The sequence below is a fragment of the Adiantum capillus-veneris genome, chromosome 24, assembly GCF_014529385.1.
Source record: "Adiantum capillus-veneris isolate H3 chromosome 24, ASM1452938v2, whole genome shotgun sequence".
NCBI classification, from domain to species: domain Eukaryota; kingdom Viridiplantae; phylum Streptophyta; class Polypodiopsida; order Polypodiales; family Pteridaceae; genus Adiantum; species Adiantum capillus-veneris.
In genome coordinates, this window is record NC_140954.1 from 94667491 (window position 1) to 94682985 (window position 15495).

At 41.5% G+C, this 15495-nt stretch overlaps 1 protein-coding gene across 2 annotated transcripts; it reads left to right on the forward strand.

The window, feature by feature from the left end:
• Nucleotides 1–3297: 3297 nt before the first annotated feature.
• On the forward strand, nt 3298–13228 carry LOC147426805 (aspartate--tRNA ligase 1, cytoplasmic-like). Of its 2 annotated transcripts, XM_086498024.1 has the most exons (12): nt 3331–3828; nt 3912–4037; nt 4453–4524; nt 11013–11123; nt 11203–11319; nt 11527–11817; nt 11912–12022; nt 12104–12157; nt 12314–12393; nt 12464–12579; nt 12664–12778; nt 12887–13228. In XM_086498024.1, the coding sequence occupies exons 1-12, from the start codon at nt 3466–3468 to the stop codon at nt 13011–13013; spliced, it is 1683 nt and encodes a 560-aa protein (XP_086354150.1). In that variant the 5' UTR covers nt 3331–3465; the 3' UTR covers nt 13014–13228. The 2 variants fall into 2 exon arrangements, with proteins under 2 accessions (XP_086354149.1, XP_086354150.1); XM_086498023.1 differs by lacking the exon at nt 4453–4524 and having other exon boundaries at nt 3298–3828.
• Nucleotides 13229–15495: the final 2267 nt, after the last annotated feature.

The window sequence follows — 15495 nt, forward strand, 5'->3', positions numbered from 1 at the left end:
AAAATCAATCTTTGCTATTGGAAAAATGTTCATGGATGCGAGCATATGCTCGATTTTCTTTGTGCCATACTTCCTACAGAGTTATTTCACTTCTTATATTGTCAATTTTTATCTGAATTCTTCTATTGGCCCCCTGAATAGTGAGCGTCTAGCTTGCATAATCATGTATGGCTCAACCAATCCTGAGCTAAGGTATGCCCAACAACATTCCATATGCTCGTTGTACATCCATCATTAAGAAGCTGGTTTTGAATTTCTCTTTTCCGACCCTAATTTGCATGTTCTTTATCAGGGAAGTCTCTTGAACCACTCTCTGATCAATCAATTTGATTCTGGAAAGTGTTGGCTTAAGATCGTGATTACCTAATTTTTGTCTCAAAATATTCTTCAAGATATTCACTTCTACCCCACAATCTAGTACAACTCCTGACAATGGTTCCCATTGCTTTCTAATGTTGTAGTCCACTTGAATAACAAGAACCTCATCATCTCTTATGGCTAATAACTCTGATGCCATGGCATCTACTATTGCTTTTTTCTTTTTCCTTATGAATTTTACAGTTTTTGGTAAGGTTCTTCTGATATCATCTACTTTGATTGTGAGCTTTTAAATCCACTCACACACCTTAATATATATTTAATCCTGCTCGTTACTAGAACTGCTATCTGATCTCAAAGGTCTCTCTTCCAGTTGACTATCTTCGCAGTGCCACTCCACTGGCCTCCCACATCTAGATGGTTGGTTGACCCTTTGATATAGATTTAGATTGTTCTCCAGCTTTTTTTGTCCCCAAAGATCTCTCTTCCAATTGACTATCTTCGTAGTGCCACTCCGCTGGGCTCCCACATCTGGTGGTTGGTCGACCCTTTCATAGAGGTTTGGATTGTTCTCCAACTTTTTTTGTCCCATTTCAATATTCCTTGACGTTCCTCATTTCCACATCTAGACTTTTGATTGTTGCTATTAAAGACTCGTCCAGTCCCTTTCCTACCTTCTCCTCACAGGAGTCTTTGATAGGCTTCTCCTCTTGAGCCACATGAAGACTAAGGTGGAAACCTATGGATGGTCCTAGCCTCCGAGCACTTTGGATGATTTGGCATCTTCTTTGCCAAATGTTTTGTAATCTTTTTTGCTAGATCCCTTTGCTCCTGCTATTCATCAACCACCTTTGCCTTGCCTTTTGCCTTCTAGGTAGCTCCTGCCACTTCAACTATTGCCCCTACAAGACAAACATTGCTATTGTAAAAGAAACTAATTGAAAGTGTTTATTCACATGCCCAATTGCAACTTAGAAGATTTCAACTAGCTTAGATGGATCCATATGCCATAAAAAACACAATAAATGAATTTGTTTTTGAATAAAATAGTGACAATAACAAGTTAACAAACTCTTAAGAAGACTCAACCTATGTATTTAACAATAAAATAACAAGTCATTTATAAAATTTACATGCAACAACTAGCATGGACATTGCAATCGTAACGCTAATCAGACTAAAGTGAACACCCAGATTCTTGCAGCACCCATAAGCAACCAACAAAGTCGTCAAGATTTGATGCAACAATCTTTAATGATTGGCATGAGCTTTGCAATCATAATGCTATTCAGACTGAAGCAAACAACCAAATTATTGGAGCACATAGAAGCAACCAACAAAGGCTTCAAGATTTAATGCAACAATCTCTAACAACTAAAAACCAAACCTAGAAGCTAGGGAGCGGAATGCTATTCGATACAGCTACAAGAGTTCTTTTCATTTACAAAACATCAACAACAACAGTCTCTGTATCTGCACAAGACATTACATGCAAGAAAAGCTTGACGACTCTATAAGCAAGGGGCGATTATTGTTTGTTGAAACTCAGCACAATAAAAGTTTCAAAATTGATGACTACAATAGGTGAAGCACACACGTAACAAACCTTTGAACCAGGAAAATCCATGATACTAAAAAAAAGCATTCCAAACATACTTGGCTAAATTTCATCGACGTATTGCCAAGCTCATTATCTCGATAGATACAAACTAAGCTTCTAAAACTTGTGAGGACCACGAGCACAAAGTCCTATTGACTAAGATGACGAAACCCAAAAGAAAACATATCCACATCGACTCAGTGAATCCTCCACAAGTCACTTTGCACGTGGAGCATTGAAGGCCCAAAACCCCTAAAAAGAAAAGGTTGCCATCAAAAGAAGGTAAATCCTTGAGCGCAAAGTCAGCAACCCAAAGACCCCTACACTACAAGGCAAACAATGGAATCTCTCTGAACTTGAACCAAGCTCAATTCATGCAAAGAACAAAGTCATGAAAGAACCCACCATATAGAGCTTACACAGGCAATCATTGCAACCAACACCCTATATGTAAAACATCAACAACATTTGTAAGCGACACTTGCACAATCACACCCATTAACCATTTAAATAGCTTGGAAGGTCAACAAATTTAAAAGATTATTGGCATTCACAATAGAAAAAAAAACAATGGGGGGAACCATGTCTCATCTTCCACACTCATAAAAAAAACTGACCTTGCAACAATTCGTTTGTTTTGCACAACCCTCTTGCTAACTTTTGGAGGCGGGCTAAGACTAGTACATGACAGAGGACCACTTTTCAGTGGCACATGGGTGGCTCCACTACAACCCTTGGCAAATTTGTTTATCTCTACAAAAAGAAACCAACAAAGTTAAAAAACAAGGTCAAAATAACTCAAATAATCATAAAAGGTAACCATAAAAGTCCATTTCTTCACTAGTATTCATAGCATCAATACTCACGTCCTCATCAACGTCAAAACCATTGTTTGCAAAATCAGAGTTCGATGCATTCTCAAACACAATACAACTGCACTTCTATTCCATGTGCTCAACCATCTACATGTTTGTATACATATTTACAAACGATCGCAACAATGGAAGATGACCCCACTACATAGTAGTGAATGCATGGCAAGACAATGATCGCTAAACATCTGTACAACATGAGTCACATGAGGGGATGAATCAGGTTAAGAAAATATATTGACCCTTTAAATAGCCGCCCCATATTAAGAAGCCGCATACTGCAGGGTTGCGCCTCGCGGCGTGCCGTCCATGGATGTTCTCCGTGTAAAAACAAGCAAGCCTAGGATTGCTTCAGAGCCATATGCCAGCAGAATAAAGGCCCTTACCTCTTGTACACTGCAAAGGCCTGCGCACTAATGAAACCTAGCCACGTGTCGCTCATCGGGAACTTTCATCCAACGTCCAGGAAATGGTCCCTTTTTTTCGATCCTACCTTAAATATTTTCAATGAGCGTCTACAATCGAGCAGGCAAGACGTTCTCTTTCCCTCTCGCATATACGCACACATACAGCCCCCGTAGCAGCAGTGTGAGCTTCCATAGCCTTCCTCGCCCGCTGTTGGGGGCGCCGCTCGCTGTTGCAGTCACTGCTCGCTTCCGATCAGCCGCAGAAGGCATGATGGAGCCGGAGCAGCAGCAGGTTGAAGATGCGGCCGCGACTTTGAGCAAGAAAGCAGCGAAAAAACAAGAAAGGCTGAACAAGAAGTTGGCAGCAGCAAGCATAGCAGCCTCAGAGGCCACCAAGGAAGAGGACCCGTTGGCAGGAAACTACGGCGATGTTCTCTTGCAGGACCTCCAATCGAAACCCATCAGTGGGCGCCAATGGACGAGTGTGTCGGTGCTCGATTCCACACTTGATGGCCAAACTGTGCTAGTGCGTGGGCGCTGCCACACTGTTCGTGGCAAGGGAAAACTAGTTTTCCTTGTCATCCGTCAGGCTGGGTACACTATTCAATGTGTCTTTCAGATCAAGGACAAGGTGATCTTTGGGGCTTATCAAGTATGTTAGCTATCTGGTTGTACATTTTTTCATTGATTACCACCATTCAATGCATCTTTCAGGTGGAGGACAATATGGTGTCCAAAGGGATGATTAAATACATCTCCTCTTTGTCTAAGGAATCGATTGTCGATGTTGAAGGCATTGTTGCTGTACCTGATAGACCAATCAGTGGCACCACTCAACAGGTTTTTTCTTTTCTCTTTATCTGTTCTACCTTGGTGGATAAGTGAAAATTCTTTATTGGATTACAAAAGAGGAGTACTAGGAGAATTTCCTTGTACATTGAAAATAGGTCTTTGTGTAAAGACATCAAATGAAGATAGGATTTTTTATTGATAATGTTCTTTACAAGGTGGCTTTGTGACAAGATTATGAGAAATTTATTGTAGTGTCTTCAAGGAAGTGTATCTTATTCCACTATCTTTGTAAGGCAATTTCGGTTAACCATGAACAAGGAGATATAAGATTGGCCGGTGTATGGGGCAAGGCCTTTAAATGCTAGAGGTGTGGTTAATTATAAACGAGGAGGTATGAGTTGCTTAATTTTATGCATCTTAAGTGAATGCCCAATGTGATCCCTTTATTTATTTTGGCTTTTAGGTATTTATTTTGTTTATTCGACACGATGTGGGTCGGGCAAATCTTGAGGCGGTTAAACTTAAGGTCCTCAAAGTAGGTATAAAGGAAGTAATCCAATCCCAATTGTATAATTATCTAATTCATTGCCAAGTTGGTTGGTTTAGAGCAATCTCTCTCTCTCTCTCTCGTGCATTCTCTCTCTAACCCTTTTTTGAAGTGGTAAAAGTTTGTTCTTTCAGTTGGCACGTGGTGCTTGCCCCGTTACAGTGGCATTAGAGCTTTAGGCGTGTGCTTTTTTGAAGGCATATCGGTCCATCAAGAGTAGACATAGCAAGATGGCGCTTCAAGAATCTACATAATTTTTTTCCGCTTTTTCGAGAGAAAACTGGACCTACATGAACCTACAGATGGAAGCTATGGGTTTGGATGAAGAAGAAACGACGAGAGGAGGCGATGAAGGAGGAGGAAAAAGCACAAAAAACATGTTTTTTTTGATTTGCAGAGGTCTCTACAAATCTCTTTAACGGTTGAGAATTTGGCTATGCGATAGAAATCAAAGTGATTCTCTCAACATACCCTACTTCTTGACGCGAGTGGATTTTGATTCCCACAATTCTGGAAAATTAGGATTTTGACAACAAATTAGGAATTTTGCAAAAAAAAAAAGCAAGTAGAAAATTATTATTTTTGGAAGCTCTTGTTATTTGTGTGTAGACAATAGATTTTAGGAGTGAGGAATAAGCATTTGGGAGCATGGAGCTGAACATCCACTGTTGCAATGAGGAGAACCATCTATTTGAAATTTTGTTTGAGAACTTGTTTGAAACTACTGTCTGGAATTTGTTTAAATGGATTTTATTTGTTTTGATTTTCTATCGGTGCCTATGTGAGATTGCTTGAATTTGGTTTTGATGGTGGAGTCAATACTTTTGGAAAACCTTTGGATACTCATGGCTCGGGCTTTCCGAGGAGGAGTATTCAAGAGGAAATTGTGATTGAAAAGATGTGCTTTACTCATGGCTCGGGCTTTCTTGGGAGGAGTATTGAAGAGAAAATTGGTTGCGGTCTGACGAATGTTTACTTGTACTCTTGGAACCTTCAAGTGACGCAAGCTACGGTCTACTATGTGGAGAAGAAGGGCCGAGTTTCTAGAGCTTGTACTAGCAATATAAAGAAATATTGAAAGGGGCGCCAAGGATTTGGGCCAGTGCCTTCTAGGAGTGGAACTCTACCACTCCGTGTCGTGTGGATTTTCTCTCTCTCTCTCTCTCTCTTTTAGTTCAGTTGTTTTGAAGTGCTAAAAGTTTGTTCTTTCAGTTGGCATGTGGTGCCCGTCCCGTTACATGTTCCCTTGTCACCACACCTTACATTGCACTTTGACACGGTATCAGAGCCTAGGCCTGTTGCCGCCTAATGGATCTGGAGCACGGGAGAAGCGGATAGATGACTGATGAGTGTTGCTTATTTTTTGCAAGGAGTTGGATGAGATTTTGGTTGCGTTTTGAAGACCAGAAGATGACTCGAGTGCAATGGTTTGTGCCCAGTACCTTCGTAAATTTTCAGCTTGTAAATTTTCAGCTAGATGGTTGGAGACTTTTGTGCTGCAGAGGGGGTTGATTTTGGACCGATTTCAATCGGTGTATCTACCCTTATTGAGGAGTTTGGAGATCTTTTTTGACGGGAGATTCCTTGTCGTCTTGAAGTCCATTTTGTATTTGTCCACAGAGCATTGCTTTGGGACCTTGGAGTGACGATGGCACTGAAGAAGAAAAGTGTTGCAGATAGTTTTCATGATGTGGACGCAGAAGAAGAATACGGAGATATAGTGATAAGCCTATGGAGCATTTACGAAAATGAGGAGTCGCAGGTGCTACTTGAGAGAAAGGTTTTGATATTGCTCCTGTTTCTATAGGATCAAAAGCTGAATGCCACTAAATATCAGGATTGGAAGGTGCACCTATGACCTTATCTTGATGGTGCTGAAATTTAGCAGTTGAAGGCTCTTACAAACACGTCTCTCTCTTCCTTGCAGAGCTTCAATGTGCTTAGGATTGGCGTAATGCAAGGATCCGATTTTTCATCTTCCTCAATCTTCTGTGGTAGGCTCTTGGACATGTTTGGAGTATGACTAATACTCGAGTGATCTTGAACCACTGTCACAGACGCTAAGGGTTAGGACTCCCTAGTCCTAACCCTAGCCAAAGCCAACCTGTAGATCTCGATCGAGGGGCCTAAACCCTAGTAGAAGCAGCAGGAGTAGCAGAAGAAGTCCTCACCAACTAATAGATCCTCGTCGAGTGGCCCAATTATGAAAATGGGTTAGGATTAAAAATCCTAATCTCCAACACCTTATGGAACCCTGGCTGATGGGGCTAAACATAAAGCAGACACATGTACAGATTTCCGTGAATTTTGCTGACAGCCTTTGTCGCTAGCTTTTGGAACCAGATGCTTTTCATGTAAACTACATTTGGATGGCCAAGGGACTTTAAATATTAACTAAGGGCTTACTCTCAGCCACAAGTGTCATGTGTACATCTAAACCTATGTGTACGTAGACAAACTACTTCATGAAAAGGGTTCAATTCAGTTTAGTTAGCTTAGGAAGTGTTCTGGCACTTTTTGTGAGTCTGTTCGCAGACCGTGCATGTCCAGTGACACAAAGTGATGACGTGGTTGCTCGAGAGGAAACCATGACTTCTGTTGAAAACCCTAATTTTGGAAACCCTAACCCTAGAACCTGCAAACCCTAATTTTTTTCCAAAAACCCTAACCCTAAAATCTGCCAAAAACCCTAAACTCAATTTTTGCCCTGACCTAACCCTAACCCTAACCCTAAAAAGCAGCAAGGATGAATCCCGTGAAATGCTTTGACATGCTGATGTGGCACCGTACGGCAATGCGGCATATTTTTAGCATTTGTGGCAGTTTTGCTTTTCTCTATGCAAGAGAGAGAGAGAGAACATCTTTTGCTTTATTTGAAAACTCAAGAGAGTTTGAGAGAGAGCCTTTGTTTTTATTTAGGCTTTTGATTTTGAAGCTTTTGGGGCTTTGCTTTTGGCAACTATAATCGGCCCGTACAACGTAGAGGGCGGTACTATTTCAATTACCTGTTAACTTTACACAGAGCACCGAGAAGGGAAGAGAACACAGTTGTGTCCAACGACTAGAATGTCACTGCGCACACGAGACCGACACCCTGTAGGCCCCAAAGACTGGCGCCCCTTTCGGTATTTCTTTATTCTAATTAAGGTAGACGATCCGACCACTTAGCACAAGCTTTCACAAAGCTGTCCAAACCTGGCGAGGGCTGAAAACGCAGGTTTTCGACCGGATTTCGACAGCATAACGGCGCAAAAACCCCTGCAGGTCAAAAACACCTGTCTAGGACGGATTCCCTCGATATCTGGAAGCTTTCTGGTGAGCTGTCACAGAAATTCAGCGGGCTGTAATTCTCTGTTTTTCACTGCCGGGAGCCCAAAAGCCTGTACACGCATCCCAAGGCTCTCACGAGGCTCCCCCGATGTTCCCTTGCAGTTTAGGTGCGAAACCCTAAACCTGCAGAAAAACACAGCAGGCTGTAATTCCCTGTTTCGGATCGTTTTTAGCGGAGCGAACACGCCTACGTGTGTCCCAAGGGCTCCCGCACGCAATGGGACAGTTCCCCTATGAATTGGACGAGTTTTCATGCGAGAAAACTCTCCAAACTCGCAATCTTTCGTGATGGAACTGTGCGTACCTGTGGGGGATTAGCAATTAGCTAATCCGGTTCTTGATCAGAAGGCTCTTGCCTTGGCAAACGTGCATAAACCCCCAGAACTGTACATAGGTCAAATGAGAAGCCCACTAGTGGGGCATAACATACTGTACGTAGGGGAGAAAGAGAGCAGTATGTAGCGTGCGGGGCATCACTCCCGTCACCATACTGTGCATAGAGGGCAAGGTAAGCATTCCATAGCTTCTGTACGTGCTACAATCCACCTGAGGCTGAAAATGGGGCCCCCTTTGTTGATATGCAGCTCGTTTTTGCCTCCCAGAGTGGCATAATCGCTCACAGGCTGACACGTCGCCCAGTTTCCGAGTTTGGGCTTTCCCTGCTAAAAATATCTCAACTGGTGCGTCAATTGACTTGGCAGTAGAGCAATAAAATGCTCCCCTTGTCATTCCAGAGCTAATGATGCGAACACATTTTCCGGTCAAAAATAGCAGTTCCCTAAATTTTAGGAGATGCTTCCATGGCGTCCCTATCGGTCTCCTGACCATCATTGAAGACTACCATTTGACCAACATCTACAATGTGGGTTAATTTACTGGCCCCTTTCAACTTATAAAGTTGCAGTGACTTGACGAGTGGCCCAAATTCCAGTTTGGCGCACACGAGCTTCCATACTCATCAGAATTCAGTGCTAACTGGCCCGTGCAGTCCCTGTCTGACCGACCTAGATCCCCGATGTGAGAAACCCATTTGGTTGCAGCCGTTTCACACTGGCCATGCAATGTCCACTTGCACCTTTTCAAGGGTTTTGGGACAAACAAGTAAAAATAAAATAAATATATCTAATACTTATTTACGGAAGGCAACAGGAAAAATACACCTCCTGGTGACAGCAACCCTTGTAAACAATAAATAAGTGGTTTGGGCTCCTACTTTGCAGAGCATGTGGACTCAGAGTCTGAGAGTGAGAACTCGACCCACTCTTGTACTTTGAACTGATGAATACATAAAGAAATACCGAAAGGGGCGCCAGTCTTTGGGGCCAATATCTCTAGGCATGGAACTCCGCCGGGCCAATGCAAATCTGTTGTGGACTGTGAATTGTTTTGAAGTGGTTATTTGGTGCTGTTGTGATTGATTCTTGACTTGGAGTGTCCACGTCTGTTACATCCTGACACTTAAGAGTAGATGCATATCCTCTGGTTGCACACAGCATGATCATCAGCATTACCATCAGAATCCATCAGGAGCATTTTACAGGGACAGAACCTATTTTTCCTATTTTAGCCATTTTTCACTTGTTATTAATAAGTGACTTTGTTGGGAAACTGGGTAAGGCAAATTTGCTAAGGATATATATAAGAAAACCTAGCGCTAGCACTTTCTGGCAGAAGAGGCAGCAAGGACTATGCGTCCGACAGTGCACCTTCTCAGCAAGACTCCCTGGCAGGCAACCTAGCGTTTCAGCCACCAAAGAATCCAACGTTTTCAGCATTTGCAGATCAGCCCAGTGTTTTGCAGTTGCAGATGAAGCATGGCGACAACAGATCTTTGTAGACTCCCTAGCGTTTTTGCATCAAGAAGCAGAACAGGCCTAGCGTTTTTGCATTTGCATTTGCGTTTGACAACATTTTGGTGTCGTATTCTTCTTTCTCTATCTCTCATTCTCAGCACCTTCATTCACAATATTTTTCACTTTGTTTGTGATCAATTGCACTCTCTCACTAAAGGAACGGAAGGCTCTCCCTTCCGTAAGTAAAAAGAACCTTGAGCACAGTTCGGAGCACTCATCTTGAGCAAAGTTCAACATTCACTTCCGCTGTACCTTACAACAGTAGATGCTGAGCAGAGCCGCATGAGTTGTACCTCGTTGAAGGAATATAAAGAAATACCAAACGGGGCGCCAGAGTTTGGGGCTTGTGCACTATGGGGGTGGAAGTACACCACTCCGTGTCTCGTATGAAGTCTTTCTATGAGTTCAGTTGTTTTGAAATGCCTAAAAGTGTGTTTAGTCTGTTCTTTTCAGTTCTTAAGTTTTGACTAGCTCCTCTACCCTGACGGAAAAATTGTAAGAGTTTGTTTGTGGCCTTTTGTCAAAGCCATGAGCTGTCACATCAAATAGAGGGAGAGATCTGAGTAAATTAAAATCCTAACTCTTATGACTAAAAAGGCTTTAATTGTTTATAATGTATACTTCAAACAATTTGTCATTTCATAATCATTGTATGCTATCAGACTTACTCCATTGAGAAGTGTTTTATTGTGTGGGAATCTTTTCGGCTATGTTAATGTGCGGACAAAATCTTTGGCAACTAATAATGATTACCATCAACAACTCTTTTGTCTCAGTTTATGGTACCCTAAAGTTTTATTTGCTAATCGAAAGGTCTCTTCAGTATCATGGTTGGTATAAGTTTGCTGTATGTGAGATGTATCGTCCTAAACAAACTACAAGTTGACAAAAACATCCTTCATGAGCAAATTGTTGTTTATTCGAGTTTAGCACAACTAAAATATTTGTTTATTCATTAGATCTTTTGACTTTTAAGCTATGGAGTTAGAAGAAAGCAGAAATTAACCATGAATTAGGATCAATAATCTTCTACAAAAAAGTAATTGATAAGAGATTACATATATACAAGGACTTCGAATGTGGTTATAACATTGTTTGCTCGCTTTTCAAAGCTTCCAGTTTTTTATCTGCTTGCTTTTTGCTGCTTGATGTTCTGACTTCCTCCAATTTTACTAGCATAATGGTTCTACTCAGGAGACAGGAACTTCATAGTTTTATTCTGGAACATCTGGCTCCAGTTTCATGAATGTTTATATGCATTTGGCCTAGTACTGATTTGATCACTTATTTCAGGTAGAACTCCATGGCAGAAAGGTCTATTGTGTGAGCAAGGCAGTACCTGTCCTTCCCTTCAATCTCGAGGATGCTGCACGTAGTGAGAAGGACTTTCAAAAAGCCGCTGAGGTGAGTTTTTTTGTCGAAATTTTTGTGTCTCATATGGTTGCTTGGCTGTCACTCGTTTTATTATTTGGAGTTTTTGCAGCAAGAAGACCTTCAGTACGTAAGAGTCAATACTGACACTAGGCTCAATTTCAGAGTTCTTGATTTGCGCACTCCAGCCAATCAAGCTATCTTTCGAGTGCAATCATACGTTTCAATGGTGCGCTAGTTTTGCGAATTTATCCATGGTTTTGAGCATGCTTCAGTGGTATTTTAAGCGCTTTACTGCCATTCTCATTTATATTGTAGATGAGTTGAATGATGAATTTACTTGGTTTAGGGTTGTTTGTCCATATTTCTCTCTCAGCTTATAGTTCTGTGGGTTACTGCAAGTCTATCTCACTTTGATCGGTGTGCAATTTTGCAGCTTTTTCGCCAATTTTTGGTTGGCCAAAATTTTGTGGAGATCCACACACCTAAGCTTATAGCAGGTGCAAGTGAAGGGGGTGCAGCTGTTTTCAAACTGGATTATAAGGGCCAGCCTGCTTGTCTGGCCCAGTCTCCACAGCTACACAAGCAGATGGCAATCTGTGCCGATTTTGGTCGTGTCTTTGAGATTGGCCCTGTTTTTAGAGCTGAGGACTCCTTCACACACAGGCATCTATGCGAATTTACAGGTCTTGATTTGGAAATGGAGATCAAAGAACATTATTATGAGGTGCCACTTTGCATCTTATGGACCACTGTAGTAAAGTGCACTTCCTTGGAGTTAGTTTTTTTTGAATCTGGAGTGCTTTGGCCTTGATGTGCAGGTGCTGGATATCCTGGATGGGATGTTTGTTTCCATTTTTGATGGACTTAATGAACACTGCAAGAAAGAGCTGGAAGCCATCAATGAGCAGTACCCCTTCGAGCCTTTGAAGGTCGATGCTAGTTTCGCTGCCCTTTGGTTGTGCAGAGTGCATAGGTTTTTCTTAAACAGTGTATAACTTTCCATGATGCAGTACTTGAAGAAGACCTTACGCCTGACATTTGAGGAGGGATTGCAGCTACTCAAGGTATGGACACAGCATTTTAGGGCCTTGTTATTAGCCTGCAAACAGGAAAGGGAGTTTGTATTTGTGCTCAGCATTTTATATGCCTAGGTCGTTGATATGTTGCAATCAACGGGCTTCGTGGTTGTGTTCATAAGGCTTTATCTTTTGCATTTACAGGAGGATGGCATTGAATTGGATCCTTTTGGTGATCTAAATACAGAATCAGAAAGAAGACTAGGAGCTTTGGTTAAGAACAAGTATGGCACCACAGATAGTGTTTTTTCTAAAGGAAATCTGTGTAAGCTCATATTTTGCGTTGATGGTCAGGTATGGTACTGATTTTTACATTCTTCATCGCTATCCATTGGCGGTGCGCCCTTTCTACACGATGCCATGTTATGACAACCCACAATATAGCAATTCTTTTGATGTCTTCATTCGAGGTAGCAATTTTTTGTCGATGGATGACTAGCATGGTACTTGGTTTTCTTCCATCTTTAACATTTTTCATGGGTCCATTTTGGCAGGGGAAGAGATTATATCTGGAGCGCAGCGTGTGCACGATCCTGAGCTTCTTGTGTCCCGTGCTCAGGCATTGGGCATAGATGTTGCCTCTCTGTCAACGTATATCGATTCTTTCAGGTCATTCTCAAATAGTCTTCTCTTTATGAGTTATGAGTTATAAGCTGTTTGTTTGCTGCTCGATACTTTAATTTTCTTATCATATTTAGCTTGGCATTTGGTGTTCAGGTGGGGTGCTGTTCCACATGGTGGTGTGGGTGTGGGCTTGGAACGAGTAGTCATGCTCTTTTGCAACCTAAAGAACATCAGGAAAACATCCATGTTCCCACGGGATCCAACAAGGCTTGCACCATAGCATGTTCATGTTAAGCTACAAGACGGTTGGGCATCTAGTCCTCGGCCTGTATTGACGTGTATTGGAGAGTATAGCCCATTTTTGTAAATTTCTGAACTGTTATTAATATCCTCATTCTGGGTAACAGGGCAAGTTGCCACACAGACGTCCAATTGCTCATGTTAATGCTAAAATTATGTTGAGATGGAAATTGAAACCATGGCTAGTTTTAATGATCTTGCTCGAGGTCGAGTGCGAATGTGGCAACATTGTTACTTTTTACCACCCATCCAAGCTTTTACACTATGGCTTGAAGCATGTCATTTCAGAGACTGTCTGCACATTCCAATGAGTTGAATCTCTCAAATAGATGCTGCATTTGTTCTTGGAAAATTCCTAAAATGAAAGTGTGTCAAAATTGATTATCTCAAGAGGCATGATGTAGATAATCTCTTGTGCATAGAAGATCACAATTACCTCCATTTAAAGGGGAAGGCGTATTTCAATGAGCCCCGATGTTTTTGTCACGTTCAGTGGAGTTATTTATATGGAGTAGTACCATCTCATTGTTAGTTGGTTGACTTGTTAGAATAAATCCTGTCAACGTTTCACACCTGTTTGTTATATGATCCTGTCCTTGGGAAATGTCCAACATCAAGCTCTGGCGCAAATGTGCACCTTGCAGATAGTCATGCTGATAGTGCTTGACTGCACATCTTGGTGGTTCGCTACACCATAATGCCTGGCCTAGGCCACTAATGCATCTCTTCATTAATCAAGCAACAATTAATAGCTTTTTGGTTTTTAAAAAAGAAGAAAAATTCCATGTAGTGCCAACCTTGGCCGAGGCGCTACATAAAAGTTATGGTCCAACAGTTTGTTGTATGATGTTCTCGGCAACACATCTGTCTTTGCATTTGTACCTATGTGAGTTTCCCCTTTTATTTTGTGTAGACTCCCTCCCTATAAATCTCTCTTCTTTTTTACATCCCAAGTGTTTTGTGCTGGCATGTGTAAATGTATACAAGCATCATTTCCATCCATTGCCTGCATTAGCTTTAAGCTCGTTAGTGGACATAGTTTTGTGCTCTTTCTCGGATTGCATCTTGCACCATCATTCCTTCTAGTTTCACGTTCTTGTTTGTCTTTGGTGACATTGGGGCCTCTCTGTCCTTGATGTTTATTCATAGGCTTGCATATCATAGATCATCTTTAGCTGCTTTTTGCATTGCTCTCTCAAGTTCTTTATAATGCTCAAAATTCATCTTCCTGGCATATATAGACTCACATAAGAATCTTCTTTGAGTGCCGAACAATTCGGGCCTTCAGCTCAAGCTTTGCCTTTTTAATTGGAAGCCCCAAGTCCCAAGCTTAAGTTGAGAGTAAGGTAGCTTTCAATTTCATTGTGTTTGGCTTAAACACATTTTGGTTTATTTGGTTGTTGGAACAATGTAGCAGACAAAGCTCATTGGTGCTTGCAAGGAACTAAGTGCATTAAGGTCTATCATCATGGTGGCATGGTCTTCCAAAAGATATTAGTTTGGTTTGTGTGGCATTGTAGAACCACTGTTCTGATCTTTCACAAAGTTTTTGCCTTACAAGAAATTTGAAACTTTGCACAATCCATGGGATTTGACACTTGCCTATAAATGATGAGTGCCAACTCTTGTTAACCACATTACTTGCATGGGGCATTTGCTACGTCGTCGTTCTTGCGATATGTATGAACACACTTGAGATCATCAAGGCTGTTTTTTGCCTCTCTAGGAGCCCCCCGCCCCCGTTCCCATCCCCTCGAGTGAATTGTCCTTGTATATGGACTCTTAAATGTCACTTGTTCTTGAATTCCCATCTATCTAAGCTTTGTGCGCATTCTTTCAACCTAAACATAATAGGAACCATGTAAAGCTCGTAAGATGGGCAAGCAATAGAGAAAGGCATTCCAACAAGAAAGAAAGCATAGAGCTAGTGTTCCTCTAGAGAGGTGCATGCTTAGGGCAAGAGGTTTCCAAACCTTTTTTTTTTTGGCCAAGGTTGTGAAAACTATAGCCTTTACACTAAATCAAACCTATAGTAACGCACTAGATGGTAAAATACTACGTGAGGCCTATAATGCTAAGAAGCCACTTCATTCCGATTCAGAGGTTCTTCACCATGAATTTTCCATGACCTATTACTTCTATAAATGACAAGGAAGCATATCTTGGATGATGGTTCTTGCTCATTTAGTCTTTTAGGTGCTATACAAGTGCGTTCCTACAAATAGTTTGGATAAGCTAGCAAGCCAATACTAGAATCTTTGTTTGTGTTAACATATTAGACCAATTGTGGGAGTGCACCGTGGATGAAGCCATTAATTGTACTGATTCTTTTGGAACTTAAAATATTATGTACTATCTATCATTTTCCATTTACTCCAGCATCTTATGTAAATTTGAAACCATTATTCTCACATTTTACAAGGCTCCTTCTTACGGGCTACCCTTCTTCTACCCAATTAGGG

Coding starts and splice junctions, on each gene's coding strand:
- LOC147426805 (XM_086498023.1), top strand. CDS start 3,298: ATGAGCGTCTACAATCGAGCAGGCAAGACGTTCTCTTTCCCTCTCGCA. Junction 11,320..11,526: donor TGCAATCATACGTTTCAATG/GTGCGCTAGTTT, acceptor GCAATTTTGCAG/CTTTTTCGCCAATTTTTGGT. Junction 11,818..11,911: donor TCAAAGAACATTATTATGAG/GTGCCACTTTGC, acceptor CTTGATGTGCAG/GTGCTGGATATCCTGGATGG.